The sequence below is a fragment of the Phacochoerus africanus genome, chromosome 4, assembly GCF_016906955.1.
Source record: "Phacochoerus africanus isolate WHEZ1 chromosome 4, ROS_Pafr_v1, whole genome shotgun sequence".
Classification (NCBI taxonomy): Eukaryota; Metazoa; Chordata; class Mammalia; order Artiodactyla; family Suidae; genus Phacochoerus; species Phacochoerus africanus.
The window spans coordinates 17,543,878-17,562,231 of NC_062547.1; the positions used below are offsets into that span (position 1 = coordinate 17,543,878).

At 40.4% G+C, this 18,354-nt stretch overlaps 1 protein-coding gene across 9 annotated transcripts in view; it reads left to right on the plus strand.

The window, feature by feature from the left end:
• Positions 1-18,354, plus strand: part of AMBRA1 (autophagy and beclin 1 regulator 1) — a 182,206-nt gene that overhangs the window by 126,136 nt on the left and 37,716 nt on the right. For all 9 annotated transcript variants that reach the window (XM_047775859.1, XM_047775858.1, XM_047775861.1 and 6 more), the window contains one exon: positions 13,676-13,786. In XM_047775859.1, coding sequence (XP_047631815.1) covers positions 13,676-13,786 — 111 coding nt within the window. The remainder of the gene's footprint in view (positions 1-13,675; positions 13,787-18,354) is intronic.

Consider the following 18,354-nt stretch of genomic DNA (forward strand, 5'->3'; position numbering starts at 1 on the left):
GTAAGGACTGTCTAGGGCATATCTGCTCACTTACAGAGGGACAGCTCATAAGGCCAGCGGTGACTGTCCTTGCAGCCCCATCGGCGCTCCTCACCCTAAGTATTTCATGTTTATTCTATGAGTGGTATCCTAAGTCCTGCGACTGTACTGCGTTTAAAATTCAAGTGAAAAGCTGACCCCTTCTTTCCCAGAGTTCACTGTCTTAAAGAAGAAGGACGAGACCAGGCAGTACCAATTGAAAACTGATGGCTAAGTGGACGCAGAGATATAAACACTCAAATTCAGAGCAGGCTTTATGTACTTATAGCCCAGTAACCATTTCTGTTACAAAAATGGCTAACATCGTGTGGACAGGGATTTCTCTCTAATTCTGGAAAGCTTCCAGGAGGAGGTAAGATTTTATTTAGGTTTAAAGGCTAGAAAGGCTAATCCAGATTGCTGACTAGCTTCCAGGTGCATCCTTCTAGCAGCGTCTGAACATGGGGCTCATTAATAATGCTTTTCCACTTTGTGCCTGATATTAACATCTGAACAGTGGATTTTAATTAGAAATTATTTCAAATTATCTATCTTTATGTGACAAGTGTTGTTCTCCCAGGATCCCAGAGCGCATGCATGGCTCTGGGGACTACTCAAGTTTCTGAGCAATTTGTGGTTTGAAACAGACCCATTTACCAAGGTCTCTCCCACTTATTTTTGCTCCAGACTTTCCACCAGTTGGTGCCTACACTTTAGAGCAAATGTCTAAAACCTTTTTTTCTATCTCAGGATATGAAAGAAACCAGCCTGGCTGAGCCAGTAGGGCAGAATGTCTTTTTGAATGTCTTAAAGGAGCCAGTTACTAAGATTTTTGTCAGGCCCACTTTTAGCAGAATTGAATGTAGTTTTTACAAAATTCTCAACCAGTGTCTTATAAGCAGCTGCCAAGACATGGATTAGGAATTACTAACCTTTTGACTTTACTCAAAAAACCTTAGTCCCTTTACAAAAACTAAATCAGCTGTGTGCTTTATCTCAGTGTAACAAGTTCTAAGATACACAATATTTCCCTTGGACCTACTTGTAGAAAACCTGTAAGATCTTCAACCTTATAGATGTTTCCTTCACTGCAAAGTGAATGTGAAATTGGCAATCAAGACTGAGTGTTAAGGAGTTCCCTTCGTGGTTCGGCAGTTAACAATCCTGACTAGGATCCAGGAGGATGCGGGTTCAATCCCTGGCCTCACTCAGTGGGTTAAGGATCCAGTGTTGACGTGAACTGTGGTGTAGTTCGCAGATTTAGCTCAAATCTAGTGTTGCTATATCTGTGGTGTAGGCCAGCTGCTATAGCTCTGATTTGACCCCTAGCCTGGGAACTTCTGTATGTCTCGAGTGTGGCCCTAAAAAAGGGGCGGGGGGGGGTCGACGTAGTATTGTGTTCCATAGTCCATTTTGTGCTCTGACAACACCTTTGACCTCCAAGCCCCCGGGGTTCTTTGTGGTCCCTCAGAACTCCCTCAGACTTTCTGTCCCTGAGTAGGTAGTAATGTGGCAGTGATTGCAGTGAAGTGACACCATGTTGTCCTTGGAGCTAGGCTTGACTTAGAGAGTGTCACAGTCTTGGGGGGCTCCATGCCTTCCCTCTGGAAGCTGCCTGGCCTCTTTCTTATGTGTTGGCCCCAACTGACTCAGGCCAGTAATGCTGTACCCTGAAAAGTACAGGTGAGATTTGCCAGGCGCTTTGTACCCTTAACAAACTGGGCCCCCTAATGAGAATGTAGGCTCCCAGAGCAATAATTCACGTGTAGGTGGCCTGTAAGGAAAGTTTTAACAAAAGAGTTGGTTAAGAAGCTGATTTATTTTCTTGCTTTAACTCTCTTGTCTTGTGCTGAGTGGGGGCGGAAGAGGAGGGGAGGGTGGGGCATGGTGCTGCTGAAAGCATTTATCTTCATTTCTGCCATCTCCCAGTGTTTATTACCCTGTGATCGACAGATGAGGAAAGCTGCCAGTCAAACCCACGTTCAGCACATTTCCATTTTCCTTCATTGCAGATTTTAGGCTTTTGAAATCTGCATCTTCTTTGCAGCAATAAAGGTCGTATCCCTCCTGCTGCTGACAAGCCCAAGACCCTCTGGTTCAATTCCACTCATTCGTGCTTCCACCAAACAGTAAAAGCCGCAGGAGCCTCAGCAATCTAAGACAGGTGATTGGGATCGGTCCTCGGCCTTTTGGCCAAGATCAAGTCCAAGACAGGTGATTCGTGAGAGCTGTTCAGTGTTTGAGTCAGCCAGTCGCTCTCTTATTCTTTCTCGCACCTCTTTCTTCCTCACTCCTTTTCCCCGCCTCCCTCGCCCTCTGTCCATCCTTATGCTGCTGAGGCACCCCTGTAAGCAGCCCCATTGTGTGACAGTAAGAGGGCGACAGCTTTCTCCACTCCTTTGCTGGCTTTACTTGGGGGCATGCCTAAGCCAGTGTCCTCCCAGCAACAGAGGTTGCTAGGACCTAAATATAGGAAATGCCACGTTGTGGGGGATGTGGAAGTGGAGGTAGAGTAATTCTTAATATTCTTATCCACCTGTATGTCTTCTGTCAGAAGTAAAAGCTTTGAGGAAATCCCTGCCTGGTGGGAGTAAATGCAAAGTTTTTTGTTTTTGTTTTGGGGCTGTTGGGCTTTTTTTTTCTGTTTCTCCCGAACACTGGGGTTTGGAATGCTGTTCCTAATAATCTCTCAGTAGCATGTGTTCTTATGAGCTTGTTTGTTTTTGTCTTAATGTTTGTGGGTGGAAGAAAGGTAATGATATTCATTTCTTTAAAAATGGATGTTCTGCTTTCATAATTACTTGTCCCAATTACATCATTAGTGTAAGTGTAGATAATTGCTTTATTAGGAGATATATATATATATATATATATCGAAGAAGGGCAGGTCTACAGAATGGTGATGAAAACGGGCTTCGGCATCCTCATCTACCCACACAGGAGCATCTTAGCTTGACTTCAGAGAGCTCAGAGGTCCTAGTCACCGTGCCAGCAGTCAACATTAAACCTGGGGTTTAATGTGATGGGAGGAAGGAGTGAGGACCCAGTGAAGAGTAGCTTACCCCTTTGCTTTAGGGTGATAATTCTGCTAAACTCCTGCTGACACCAGTACCATTGAGACAATGTGATGGAATCATTGACCATCCCTGAATTAGGAAGCAAAATAGTCTTAGAGCAGTCTCACCACCTTTGGACTTTCTGAAGCTCTCTGGGTCTTTCTGAAGTGGCATGTGCCCTGGGCTCCGTTTGACCCCTTTGAATGGCTTTTTAAGGGAAGATGGCCATGCCAGGCCTAGAGGTTACATTCTCCCAGCAGTCTTGTTTTGTTTAAATTTATTTTTTTATTGAGGTAATATTGGTTTACGACATTATACATCTCATATGCGCAATGTAAAGAACAAAAAAAAAGTGAATAAAAAACACACATGTAGGAGTTCCCGTGGTGGCTCAGTGGTTAACGAACCCGACTAGGAACCATGAGGTTGTGGGTTTGATTGCTGGCCTTGCTCAGTGGGTTAATGATCCGGCGTTGCTGTGAGCTGTGGTTTAGGTTGCAGATGCGACTCGGATCCCACGTTGCTGTGGCTCTGGTATAGGCCGGTGGCTACAGCTCCGATTCGACCCCTAGCCTGGGAACGTCTATATGCCGTGGGAGCGGCCCTAGAAATGGCGAAAAGACAAAACAAAACACACATATAGAAACAGAGAACAGAGTAGTGGGATTTCAGTTTTGTATTTTTACAGAAATGATGTCCCCTAATACTCCTTTTATCTTTTATTTTCGCCTCAGGCAAAAGTGAAGATTCATTTCAGTTATAGGTAATATACTCAGAATTGATCTTTGAAAGCCTCCTTTTTCCTTCCAAAGGAAATAATTCTGGTTCTCTCAACACTTTTATGATTGTTGGATTCCTTGCAGTGTTTTAACTATTATCTTATTCTCGAATGAACCTGTGGTTCAGGTATAAAAACATACAGTGGAACATTATTCAGCCATAAAAAGGAATAAACATGATAAAACATGGATGAACTTTGAAAACATTATGCTAAATGAAAGAAGCCACTTGATTCCATTTATATCAGATGTCCAGAAGAAGCAAAATTATAAAGACAGAAAATAGATTAGTAGTTGCTTAGGGCAAGGGAGAGAGTAGGGCAGAGTGAGGGGAGTAGCTGCTAATGGGTAGGGTATTTTGGAGGGTGGAGCGTGATGAAAATTTTCTGAGATTAGTTGATAGTGATGGTTGTAAAGTTGATTTTGATAATAGTTGCACAACTGTGTGAATATACTAAAACCTCTTGAAGTAGGTAAATTGTATGGTATGTGCATTATATCCCAGTAAACCTATCATTTTTACCCAAACTACATATATAGTTTGGTCATTTTTCTAAGTGTCAAAACCATTAATGAGAACTAAGAGGAACTTCTACCCTTGGAGGAAGTCTTGTTATCTGCCACCAGGGACTCTTTCCAGGTCCTCAGGCTGTAGAATATTTGACTGAGTTTTTTTTTAAAGTGGTGCTAAGGTGATAAAAGTGAGTGTTACGAAGTACTTAGTTATATGTCTCCTTCATAGAACAAGGTGAAAGACTACATTTTAATAAAGCTTTCTCAAAAGAAGAATAAGTGTTCTTCCTAGGATGCCATTCAGTATATACTTAGGAAGAATGCTTTTTATGTCCAAATAATCCTGTGTTGTATTTTGCTCTAAGAATTATTTTTCATGGACAGAAACCCATTTATTAATTTACAAAGAGCTCAGTCTATTAAAAAAAAAAAAAACTTAAAATAACCAAACATAAAAATGCACATAAGATGTGGGTTGGCAGTGCACACTGAAAGAAATACAATGAGCCAGTAAATAAATATGGAGCAAGAAGATGCCCACTGGTACTCTTGAATTATTAAAGAAATGCAAATGGGATTGCCGTATTTTACTTCATAAATTGACCAAAATGTATATTGAATAATGTTTAATTAATTATAGCCTTATTGAGGTGTAATGCACATACCATATATTTCATCTGTTTAAAGTATACAGTTCGTGGTTTTTATTCACAGAGTTGTGCAACTGTTGCCACGACCTCTGAATTCCAGAACATTTTTATCACATTATAAAAAAAACCCCACACCCATTAGCAGTCACTGACCCTACCCGCTTCACTCCCCCTGCCCACTCCAGCCCTAGGCAATTACTAATCTACTATTTGACTCTGTTGCTTTGCCTGTGCTAGACATTTCATGTAGATGGAATCATGCCGTGTGTAGTCTTTTGTGGCTGGCTTTTTAAGAATTTTGAAAAGTTGATTAGTCATTCAGTTGGACCTGCCTTGGGGTTGCTGGTCTCAGTTCTGCTGGTCACTTAGCAAGCTGGTTCTTGGCTTTACAACCAAGCAGAAAGAGAATAATTATGTTTCCAGGCTGATGAGTGTTTGTGCCCCCAGCCCCATTCTTATTCTGTCTTCCCAGCAGCGGCACAGTCAGAGATGGCTGTCCTGAACTGGGCAGCCTCAAATGCAACAATTTTATAATCTAATCATTTCCTTCTTTGTAACTTACCCTTCTTTACCCTCCCAAATTAGCTTTTCTGGTAGATTTGCTAATGATTCCCATTGTTCTGTATTTTCACTGTACTGTTGAATCATACTCTTCGTTTCTCTGCTCTTAGAAGAGATCTTAGAGAGAGGCTAAAAAGCTGTTTTGGGAAAAAAAAAAAAAAAAAAAAAGAGGTCCCTAATTCTCCTTTCCAAGCAAGCCACAAAAGAGAAAAATCTGAAAGAAGCAGAGGCAAAGAGATGCATGCTAGCTACCAGGCTTGGTAGAGCTCACCAACCATGTTACTGTCATGACTTTAAGATTTTATTAAGATTTTATCCCTAGACACAGTCCTAAGGCTTCCAGCAAACAAGTTGACGACTTGACTCAGTCAAGAATGAGACTTGGCAGCTTGTTTTTTTGCCATGGTTGTTTTCTGATGGTTGGCCAGAATCACTGGATTTAAGTTTCTTTTCTCTCGTGCGTCTCGGTAGAGTAATCCTTATTTACTCTTTGGGTCTGAGGCTCCAGGGAAGAGCTCGGTGGTTGTGTGATAGAAAGTGAACTTCTGTGACTAACAGTATGGTCAGCTGCTGTTTTCTGGAACATGAATGAAAGTTTTGGGCATGCTTGCATTCTCTCTTTTTTTTTAACTCATAGACTTTTTTTTTTTTTAAAGAGAAGTCTTTGGTTTATAGAAAGATTGAGTGGAAAGTACAGAGAATTCTTATATACCTTTCTCCCTCCCCACAGACCCACACCCCGCCCCTTCTCCACCATCAGCATCCTGCCCCAGGGTGGTACATGTGTTGTAATTCGTGGACCAACATTGACACATCATTATCACCCAAAGTCCATAGTTTACATTAGGATTCGCTGTTAGTGTTGTAACTTCCGTGGGTTTTGGCAAATGTCTGATGACATGATCTACCATTATAATATCATACAAAATCATTTCATCGCCCCCCCCCCCCAGATATCCCTGTGCTCCACCTATGTATTCCTTTCTCCCCTCAAACTTCCTGGCAACTGCTGATCTTTACTATGTCTGTAGTTTTGGCTTTTCCATAATGACATATAGTTAGAATCATACAATATGTTGTTTTTGCTTCTTTCACTTAGTAATAGACACTTAAATTTCTTCCATGTTTTTTCATGGCTCATTTCTTTTTAGAACTGAATAATATTCCATTGCATGGATATACCACAGTTTATTTATCCATTCTCCTATTAAAAGACATCTTGGTTGCTTCCAAGTTTTGGCTGTTAGGAGTAAATCTGCTATAAACATCTCCGTGTAGATTTTGTGTGGACATACGCTTTCAACTAATTTGAGTAAATACCAAGGAGCTTGATTGCTGGATCATATGGCAAGAGTATGTTTAGTTTTGCAAGAAACTGCCAAACTGTCTTCCACAGTGGCTGTACCATTTTGCATTCCCACCAGCAAAAAAATGAGAGTTCCTGTTGTTTCACATCCTGTTCAGCATTTGGTGTTATCAGTGTTTTGGATTTTAGCCATTCTGACAAATGTGTAGTGGCTTTTCATTGTTGTTTTAATTTGCAATTCCCTAATGAGGAATGATGTTGAGCATCTTTTCATATGCTTATTTGCCATCTGTATATCTTCTTTGGTGAGGTGTCTGTTCAGATCTTTTGCCCATTTTTTAAATTGGGTTTTTTGTTATTGTTGAGTTTTTAAGAGTTCTTTGTATATTTTGGATACCAGTCCTTTTATCAGTAAAGTGTTTTGCAAAGATTTTCTCCCTGTCTATTGTCTTTTCTTTTTCACATTGTCTTTCACAGAGCAAAAGTTTTTCATTTTAATGAAGTAAATTTGTCTGTTTTTTCTTTCATGGGTTGTACTTCTGGTGTTGTATCTTAAAAGTCTTTGCCAAACCCAAGATCATCTAGATTTTCTCCTGTATTATATCCTAGGAGTTACAGTTTTGTGTTTTACATTTATGTGTATCCGATTTGATTTTTTTTTTTTGAAAAGTGTAAAGTTTGTATCTAGGTTTATTTTTTGCATGTGGATGTCCAGTTATTTCAGTATCATTTGTCTGTGTGTGTGTGTGTGCTAATATAAATGGTATTGTATTTACTTTTCTTGTCTTATTGCATTAGGTAGGCTTCCAGTACAGTGTTGAAGAGGAATGATGAAAGGAGACATCCTTGCTTGTTCCCAGGCTTAGGGGGAAAGCATATACAGTTGACCCTTGAACATTGTGGGGTTAGGTACTCTGACCCTTGCAGTTGAAAATTCATGTATGACTTTAGAGTCAGGCCTCCATATCTGCCATTCTGCACCCTTGGAGTCAACTGCAGATGAATTATGCAGAACATGTAGACTGTGTAGTGCTATAGTACATACTTGTTAAAAAAAATCCCCATATAAGTGGACCCACGTGTTTCAGACTCATGTTTTTCAAGAGTCAACTGTCATTTCTCACCTTTAAATGTGGCTGTAAGTTTTTTGTAGACATTGTTTATCAACTTGAGAAGTTTCCCACTCTTCCTATTTTAATGGTTGTTTTCATCATTAGTAGGTGTTTGATTTTGTCAGATGCCTTTTCTACATTATTGATATGGTCGTATGATTTTTCTTCTTTATCCTGTTGATGTGATGGATAATATTAATTGATTTTGGAATGTTGAACCAGCATAGTGTATAATTTCTTAGATATGTTATTTTATTGGATTTGCTAACATTTTGTTGAGGATTTTTATTTCAGTATTCATAGAAGATATTTAGTCTGTAGTTTTCCTTTCTTCAATGTCTTTGTCTGGTTTTGGAATCGGATAGTGTTGGCCTCACAGCCTAAGTTAGGAAGTGATGCCACTTTTGTTTTCTGGAAGAGATTTATAGAGATTCAGTGTAATTTCTTCATTAGGGGGTTGGTAGGATTTACCAGTGAACCCACTGGGCCTGGCACTTTCTGTTTTTGAGAGGTTATGAATGATTGATTCAGTGTAATAGATATAGGCCTATTCAGATTATCTGTTTTTTCTTGTGCAAATTTTGGTAGACTGTGTCTTTCAAGGAATTGGTCAACTTTATCCAGGTTACCAAATTTGTGGGCATTGAGTTGTTCGTAATAGTCCTTTTTATCCTTTTAGTGTCCATGGGATCAGTAGTGATAGCTCTGCTTCATTGCTGATATTAATAATTTGTGTTCTCTCTCTTTTTTTCCCTCAGTTAGCCTGGCTAAAAGTTTATTGATTCTATTGATCTTTCCAAAAGGCTAGTTTTTGGTGTCATTGATTTTTCTTTTTTTCCTCTCTTGATTTCTTGTTTTTGGTCTCATTGATTTCTGCTCTAATTTTTATTGTTTCTTTGCTTACTTTGGATTTAATTTGCTCTTATTTCCTAAGAAGTTTAAATTATTGATTTTAGATCTCTCTTCTAAATCTGCATTCAAAGCAGTAACATTTGCTCTAAACATTGCTTTTGCTACATCCCACAAATTTTAATAAGTTGTATTTTCATTTTCATTTAGTTCAAAATATTTTAAAATTTCTCTTGAGATCTTCTTTGAGCCATGTGTTATTTGAAGTGTGTTGCTTAATCTCCAAGTATTTTGGGATTTTCTGGCTATCTTTGTGTTATTTGATTTCTAGTTTAATTTCCTTGTGTTCTGACAGCATACTTTGTATGATTTCACTTTTTTTAAATTTGTTACAGTGGGTTTTGTGGTCCAGAAGGTGGTCTGTCTTGGCCTAAGCTGTTTTTCTTTTTTCTTTTCTTTCTTTCTCTCTCTCGGTCTCTCTCTCGCTCTCTTTTTTTTAGGGCTGCACCCGCAGCATATGGAGGTTCCCAGGCTAGGGGTCTAATCAAAGCTACAGCTGCCACCTATGCTGGAACCACAGCAACGCCAGATCCGAGCCACATCTGTACCTACACCACAGCTCACCGCAATGCTGGATCCTTAACCCACTGAGTGAGGCCAGGGATCGAACCCACAACCTCATGGTTCCTAGTCAGATTCATTTCTGTTGCGCCACAATGGGAGCTCCCCTAAGCTGTTTTTCAAGAACTCCAGACCCCAGGCTCCTTATATATTTGCTCTTAATTCTGAGATTAAGTGCTTCTCTTTCTCGGTCTCAACATGTTAGTTGGGCCAGTCCCTTACAAAAGAACCTCTGTCTGTGAGCTTTTGATTACAGAGCTGTACCTATAGAGGAAAAGCATACAGAGATTGGAGTAAGTGATTAAAATAATTTTAGTAGTGGTCATTTATTAGACACTTATTTGCCATCATTTGACATTTATTATTTCAGTAAGTTTTTCAAACAGACCTGTAAGTTGTAGATATTTTTATTACACCTTTTTTACAGCTAAGGAAACTGAGGGTTTGAGAGATTAATATACACAGAGTCATACTACCGTAGGTACTAGCAAGAAGTATCAAAATCAGGTCTGATTCTGAAGCCCATATTCTCAGAAACTATTGCTGACAGTTCTGGTGCCTTTAGCAGCAAGCATTGAAGTCATAGTGCTTTCTGAGAGCACCTATCTTGGAGTTCAAATGTAGGCTATATTTATCTAACTTGGAGTTTCCCAACCAGGAGTGGTTTTGATCCCCGGGAAACACTTAGCAATGATGGATACATTTTCGGTTGTTACAACTGGGTTGGGGAGAGGGGGAGTGCTACTGGCATCTAGTGGGAAGAGGCCAGGGATGCTGCTGAACATCCTGCAGTGCACAAGACCCACCCCACACCCCAAACAAAGAATTAGCTGGCCCAGAATATCAATAGTGGAGGTTGAGAAACCCCAAGTCTAGCCTGTTCCATTCCATTATTGAGAGAACCTCGAGGCCTTGGAAATCCCTCAGCATTCTGTCAGATTTGGTTTTTTACATAAGTGCCACCTGTGTAAATACTTTGTGGCTCAGTCCATTAACTCATTCTGGCACATTCCGTATACCTTCAGCTTAGTGGCTGGAGGCCTGTTAAATGGTCAGGGGTTTTTAATAGGGTGATACGCTTTTTCTTCCTGATGTTTCCAAGAGACAGGCTCAGCTGGCCTGAAGTTCTTACGGAAGAAAACCTGGTGACAATACTTTGATTTGTTGCTGGCACCTTTAGCTCCCTAATCTCTGTTTACACAGCACTGAAAATCAACTCTCTGTGGTGCCAGCCTCCATGCCTCCTCAGCACTCTGGCACCACTGGCAGAGAACACCTCTCTTCCACACGGCACAACCATACATGATTATGTTATTGCACAGCTGTTGTCCAGACAGTGTTCTTTAGGCATGGACATACAGGATGCTTCTGGAGCTGTGGGTTGGAGTCTCAGTCCAGTTGCAGATAGATCCGTAGAGCTCTTAAAGCATCTGGTATTTTCCTTAACTGTTTTCCTGTTTGTAGCTCTCATCTTCTCCCCCAGATTTTAAGTTCCTATAATATGGGGGTTGTTTCTTTAATCTTCTTCCTATCCCCTCTCAGCAACTAGCATTTCTTTCATTATATACTAAGAAAATCAACTTGCCTTCTTCCATTTTGGGTTATATGCTTCTAAAAAAAAAATGTTTTTTCAAATAACCAGGGTTATATGCTTTCCTATTAAAAGCTGGAGGAAATTACAAGGAACTAAAGTCATTTGAGAGAGACTGGTGGTCAGAGAAAGATGTCAGCCGTCTAGATAAGCAAACCAGAGGAGCAGTTTATAAGCTTGATGGAATTGAGGCTGGGTGGGTCCAAGTGAAACTAAATAATTCTCTCCTGAGAAGTGGACCTTGGGGAAAAAAAAAAAAAAACTTTCATTATCAAGGAGGCCAAAAAAAAATCTAGAAAGTTCCTATTAAGAAAGTCCTATAAGTAGACTTTGACTTTGACTATGACTCAGAGGATCAGCAAAATTTCCCAAGTCAGGTGTAATTATTAGAGAATTTTCGGTGAAGTTTAAGCAGAGGCATGTATTTACCTCATTTGAGTGATATGCCACAGGCACCTCAGTAGGGATTTGAGGTCAGTGGGCTCACTGACATAGTCCTCAAATGATACCTTTCTTAGGCCTTCAGAGTGATCTGTGACCATTTGGGACTATTTGAATCTGCAAGATTTTTCTTCTTTTTTTTTTTTTTTTAAGCCACACCCATAGCATGGAAGTTCCTGGGCCAGGGGTTGAACAAGCACCACAGCAGTGACCTGAGCCACAGCAATGACATCGCCAACTCCTTAAACCACGTAGCCACAAGGGAACTCTTGAATCCATAAGATTCTAAAGAATGTTTTAATGTTTTGATGGGTATTGGTATCAGTTTATCGAGAACAGTATTTCTCAACCTTTATTTTAGCATTACCTTCCTAAAGAGCCTTTTTAGATATTTTTTTCCCTGATCACCCCCATCCCATGAAGTATTATTATCACAGATATGCTGTATATCTCTTCATATACTCCGGTACTTTGAAGGAAACTAGCAATTGTACTGTCTAAGATATCCTCCCACCTCCAAGAGCCAGTTTCTACCCCCCATGGGGGCAATACTGACTGTGTTGAGAATACTCTAGAAATGTCATCATCTTGGAAATGATTTGTTGTTTGTACCTTTCTTTACAAATTGAAACTAGGACAAGGACACCATCAAAACTAATATTGAAGTGGCCTGCAGCAACTGGGGAAGAGTGATAAGAGTACTTTTCTCATATTTCGTGATTTGCGTGGAGGACCTTTTCTCTCTAAACAATCTCTTGACCATCTGAAGAAAGAATAGGGAAACACCAGGAGTAGCAGAGCAATAAATGCAGCTCTCTAAAAGAGAGAGAGGGAAAAAAAAAAAAAACTAAAAAAAAAAACCCAAGACCCTTTTGCAGTGAAATGCAGAAAAGGAGGATGGTGATACTGAAGAATCCGTGTATAGAATTGTCCATTGTTCCAGGACTGGTCAGTTCAGTTCTGTCAGGTTTGGTTTCTTCAAGTCAAGAGTTGATTTGCAGCAGAGAATACCGTTTAGGTTGTATAGCATACAAGAATGTTCTATTCTCCTAAGAGAGATCTGACTCTGTCTGATCAGAAGGGTGGTTGTATATGAAATGCACCAGAAGGAGGAGGAGGAGGAAATGACATGTTCATGTAAAATGAAATACAACTGCAAATTAAAGTGTCACCCTGTTTTTAAAAAATCCATTTTTTATTTAATTGGTTACCAAGGAAAAAAATGTTATACAGAAGTGTATGTCTCAGGAAAAGTTAAACCGTAAGATGTTACAAGTGAATCTGGATTCAGGGAAGTTCTCCTGGGGCAGCGCAGGGCAGGGGGTTATGAAATATTGCCTTAATAAAGATATTCTGATGCGGAAAAGCTAGGCTTATAAATTTCTGTTGTGTTACATGCTAGGGGTCCACAAGAGATGAACAAATATTACCTCATTTGTTCTTTGCTGTCTCTCTGTATCCAATCAGCTGAATGCTGGCTGCTTCTTCCCTGGAGGAAGCTCCCTTTGAGATGTTTTATTAGGAGAAAGGTCATATACAAAGGAGATGCTTTCTCCCAAAGAGCGCTGCTTACCGCAGAGACAGCCAGTGCCTGAAATGCTTTTCTGTGTTAATGGTGTCCTCACATTTTTCATGTTTCTTTTCCAATATTTTTATGAAAACTGATCTGTATCTTTAGATTGTGAGCCTACCAGACAGGATATATGGCCCTCAGGAAATGTCAAGTAATAATAATAAGGGAGACGATTATATTAATATAATATAATATATATTGTAATATGGGATTATATTTACATGTAGAGTTGTTCTTTTTTTTTTTTTTTGGTCTCTTTAGGGCCACATATGGAGGTTCCCAGGCTAGGGGTTGAATCAGAACTGTAACTGCTGACCTACACCACAGCTCGTGACAACGCAGGATCCTTAACCCACTGAGAGAGGCCGGGGATCGAACCTGCCTCTAGTCAGATTCATTTCTGCTGAGCCATGACGTAAACTCCTAGAATTGTTCTTGAGAAACATTTCTGGTTTCTCTTTGAGATAGAGACTTGACTTTCTTCAGCCTTAGTTGTGGCTCTTCCCTTTCTCCCTCTCCTGCTGATCCCAGTTTTGTGTCATGTTTGCGATGGAAACATGTAGATGAATATTGTAATGTGCTCTCTTTGTCCTCTCTTGCATCAGGGGCAGTGATTGGTGATGGACAGTCTGCCGTGGCCAGTAATATTGCCAATACCACCTACCGGCTCCAGTGGTGGGACTTCACTAAGTTTGACCTCCCAGAAATCAGTAATGGTAAGCCAAGGGAGAACTGGGGTTACTGGTGGAAGAGCTATCTCTCTTACTGGTGAGCCAGAGCTAGAACCCCACGTAACACTGCATTTTTCATCTCCTTGAGCAGCTGGCTGCCATGTGCCATTTCTGCAGCTCCTCTCCAGCTCTTGTTAAGCAGCTCAGCAAACGTCTTGAGCACCCACCCTTAGCAGTACATAATGCTTAGGGACAGTGCTCAGAACAGTGTTAAGGTGGACGCCAAAAAGAAGATGTCTGCTGCCCTAGGAGTTTACTGACAAGTAGTTTATTCTCCCAAGCCTAAAAGTTTGGGTGGAACTGAGAAGAAGAGGAGGAAGGGGAAGTGAAGGAACTGAGAGTCAGACCATTGAGGAAAGACTACAGAATGTTCGACTCATGTATTAGTCTGTATCCGAATGGAATGAGGGGAGTGGCCTGATTGAGGTATGATTCATAAACATGTCTGAAAGTCCATTTTCCAGCTTCTGCAGGAGTCTGCAATCCCTTGCCCCAGCCGTTCAGTTGGAATCATGACATTTAATGTGTATATTTGTCTATTTTTGGCTGCCCCGCGGCATGTGGAGTTCCCAGGCCAGGGATCAGATTTGAGCTGCAGTTGTGACCCACGAGCCAGATCCTTTAAACCACTATATTAGGGAACGAACCCTCATCCTCGTGGATACAAGAGAACTTCCCTGAGCTGCAGTGGGAACACCCTGTACTTTACTTTCTGTACTTTTCTATGTCTTGGTTATCGTTCCATATCAGAATATACAGAGTTGACTCAGGGAGTTCTCTTACGGGTTAAGGATCTGGTGTTGTCACTGTAGTGGCTTGGGTTCCTACTGTGGCATGGATTTGATCTCTAGCCTGGTAACTTCTACATGCTGTGGGTATGGCCAGTAAAAAAGAGCTTACTCATTCTTTTTGAATGGCTGCCTAGTATTCCACTGTCAAAATGGAATCTCTAGATTCTGTTTTTTGTTTTTTGTCTTTTCACCTGCGGCATATGGAGGTTCCCAGGCTAGGGGTCGAATCAGAACTGTAGCTGCCGGCCTGCACCAGAGCCACAGCAACTCCAGATCCTTAACCCACTGAGCGAGGCCAGGGATCGAACCCGCAACCTCATGGTTCCTAATCGGATTCGTTTCTGCTGCGCCATGACGGGAACTCCTAGATTCTGTTTTTTAACCCGTCTTCTGCTGAGGGACTTTTAAGTTGTTTTCAATCTTTTGCTATATTAACTGTGCTGCAGTTTGTCATTTTGCACATGTGCAAGTATATCTGTAGAATAAATTTCTAGAAATGGGATTGTAGGGAGGAAGAATATGTGATTTGGGTAGATACTGCTAAATCCCCCCCTGTAGAGGTGATACCATTTTATACTCTCACTCATGAGTCCTGTGATTCCCTAAGCTCTTGTGTGTAGAATGTGCTGTCCTATTTTGGAGTATTTGTAAATCTGATGGTAAAAAATAGTATGTAGGTATTTTAAATTTGCATTTCTCATATTACAAACCAAGTTGTGTGAGTCTTCATACATTTAGCCACATGTGTTGCCTTTTCTCGACCTGTGTGCTTTCCCTTGTATTGTATTGTATTGCATTGCTGGTTTTTTCCTTATCAGTTCTACAGGATCTCTTTATAAATCAGGAAATTAACTTATAATAGGAGTTTCCTGGTTGTCATGTGTCTTTTGACTCTGCTGAAGGTTATTTTTGTCATAGAACTTATTTTAAGTAGTCAGAATTATCCAACTTTCCTTTCATGGTTCCTAGATTTTGTGTCATCATCAGGAAGATCGGTTAGTACTTTCGTATTTTAGTTTTTTACCTTCAAATCTTTGACTCACCAGAAATTTAACCTAGACCCAAATAAGCCGAGTATGATCCACCTTTTCCTCCACATGGCTGCTCATTTATCCCAACCAATTTATAAAATGGTCCATTTGTCCCCATTGATTTGGGATGTCACTTCTACACCATCCAGGAAACTCCTTTTAATTTCCTGTGTGCATGTAGATGTATTTCTTCTGTCTATCTTGTCTATCCTGTCCCATGGATCTGATTATTCATGTGACGGTACCGTATGGGTTTAAGTTTGAAGCTCTGTGTTTTAGAATCTGATAGGTCTCCTCCTGTTATTTTTTTTAATCCAAAATTTCCTGCCAACTTGAACATTTTGGTTTCTGTATGGACTTTAAAACTACTTCACTTCTTCCCTTCACTCCCTTGAAAAAACCTTGATAGTGTAATTAATGAGATTGAATTAAATATGTAAAATAACTTTAGGAAACTCTATTTTTATGCTATTTTCTTATGCAAGAACATAGTATAATTTTCAGTTTCTCCAAGTCTTTCTTGTGTTCTTAGGGATTGTTTTAAAGTTTTCTTCAGGTAATTTTATAATCGTAATTTTATGCATTTTTAAGTTTAAAGTTTATTGTTACAAGCTTTTTAAAAAAGTCTACTATTTTACCAAATTTGTTTACTAATTATAGTTTTTATTCAAGTTAAACCTCATGGGTTTTCTAGGTATATTGCCTGTAAATAGTAATAATTTTATCTCCTCCATTCCAAGTTGTACACCTGTGATTTCTTTCTCTTGCCTAAGCGCATTGTCTGCTACCGTTAGGCCAATGTTCAGTAACAGAAGGCATCCTCACTGGTCCTGACTTCACTTCAGTAGGAAAACTTCCAGCCTTTTCCCAGTGAGCATATTGCTGACTTTTGGGTTGAACTAGGACTAGTTTATCATCTAAAGGAAGCCATCTGTGCCTATCGAGCGGGTTTGTGTTTTTGTTGTTGTTGTTTTGAGTCGCACCTGAAGCATATGGAAGTTCCAAGGCTAGGTGTCAAATCAGAGCTACAGCTACCAGCCTACACCACAGCCACGGCAACACCAGATCCTAGCCATGTATGCAGCTCACGACAATGTCAGATCTTTAAGCCACTGAGCAAGGCCAGGGATCAAACCCACATCGTCATGGATGCTAGGCAAGTTCCTTACTGCTGAGCCACAGCGGGAACTCCTATTGTGATTTTGTTTGTTTGTTTTTGTTTTTTTGTCTTTTTGCCTTTTCTAGGGCCTCACTCATGGCATATGGAGGTTCCCAGGCTAGGGGTCTAATCGGAGCTGTAGCCACCGGCCTATGCCACAGCTACAGCAACGCGGGATCCGAGCCTCGTCTGCGACTGACACCACAGCTCACAGCAACGCCAGATCCTTAACCCGCTGAGCAAGGCCAGGGATCGAACCAGCAACCTCTGGTTCCTAGTCGGATTCGTTAACCACTGAGCCACGATGGGAACTCCCTATTGTGAGTTTTTATCAAGAATCTGTATTGAGGAGCTCCTTGGTGGCCTAGTAGTTAAGACTGACTTGACATTGTCAGTCCTGTGGCTTGGGTTGCTGCGGTGGCTCAGGTTCCATCTCTGGTCTGGCAACTTCCACATGCCACAAATGTAGCCAGGAAAAAAAAAAAAAAGAAGAATGGATATTAAATGTAGTCATGCTTTTTCAACATCTTTGAGGGTGATAATATTTTTTTCTTTCATTTGACCTAATAATATGATCATTATGTTGATAGAGTCTGTAAGAACCCATTCTTTAACTATTTTTTCCTTTTTTTTTTTTTGGTCTTTTTTAGGGCCTAACCTGTGGCATCTGGAGGTTCCCAGGCTAGGGGTCAAATTGGAGCTGTGGCTGCTGGCCTATGCTACAGCCCTAGCAACACCTGATCCAAGCTGCATCTTCAGCCTACACCGAAGCAACGCAGGATCCTTACTTAACCCACTGAACAAGGCCAGGGATCGAACCTGCACCCTCATGGATCAATTTGTTTCTGCTGAGCCACAATGGGAACTCCTCTAAGAACCCATTCTTAACATCCCTTGAATAAACCCCACCTGGTTCATGGTATAGTCTTCAGCATTAAATTCTTCCTATGTAGCTCGCTAATTATTGAAGAGTTTTTTCCTTGGTATTTGTGAGATGGAGCTATTCTTTTTTTATAAAATCTTTGATTTTGGTATCAATGTTTTGCTTATAGAGCAAATATAATTTGAAAGTTTTTCTTTATGTTTGTCTGGAATAGTTTAAATAGTGTTGGAATTACTTGTACTCTTTATACTTTAAAGGTCTGAGCCTCATGATTTTTTCTTCTCTTTTTTTCACAAGCATAGGGAGAAGTGAAACTTTGATAACTTTTTCTCTGTCAGCTGTCCTATGATGATTAAGCAGATGTACCTGAGCTACTGTTCAGGTTCAAATCCTGCTCAGCCATCTTCTGGCAGCGTTTCCTTGGTTACACTGATATCAAATGAGGGTTATAAAGTGTTATGAGGGTTATAATAGTGCCAATCCCATAGGATTGTTTGAGAATTAAATGAGTTAATACACGTCAGGCCCTCTGAACTGTACTTACGGTGATAACTTATCAATGAATGTTAGCTCTTTTTTTTTTTTTCTTTCCTTTTTCAACCTCACGCACAGCATATGGAAGTTTCCAGGCCAGGGATCGAATCTGAGCCACATCTGTGACCTGTGCTACAGCTGCAGCAACACCGAAT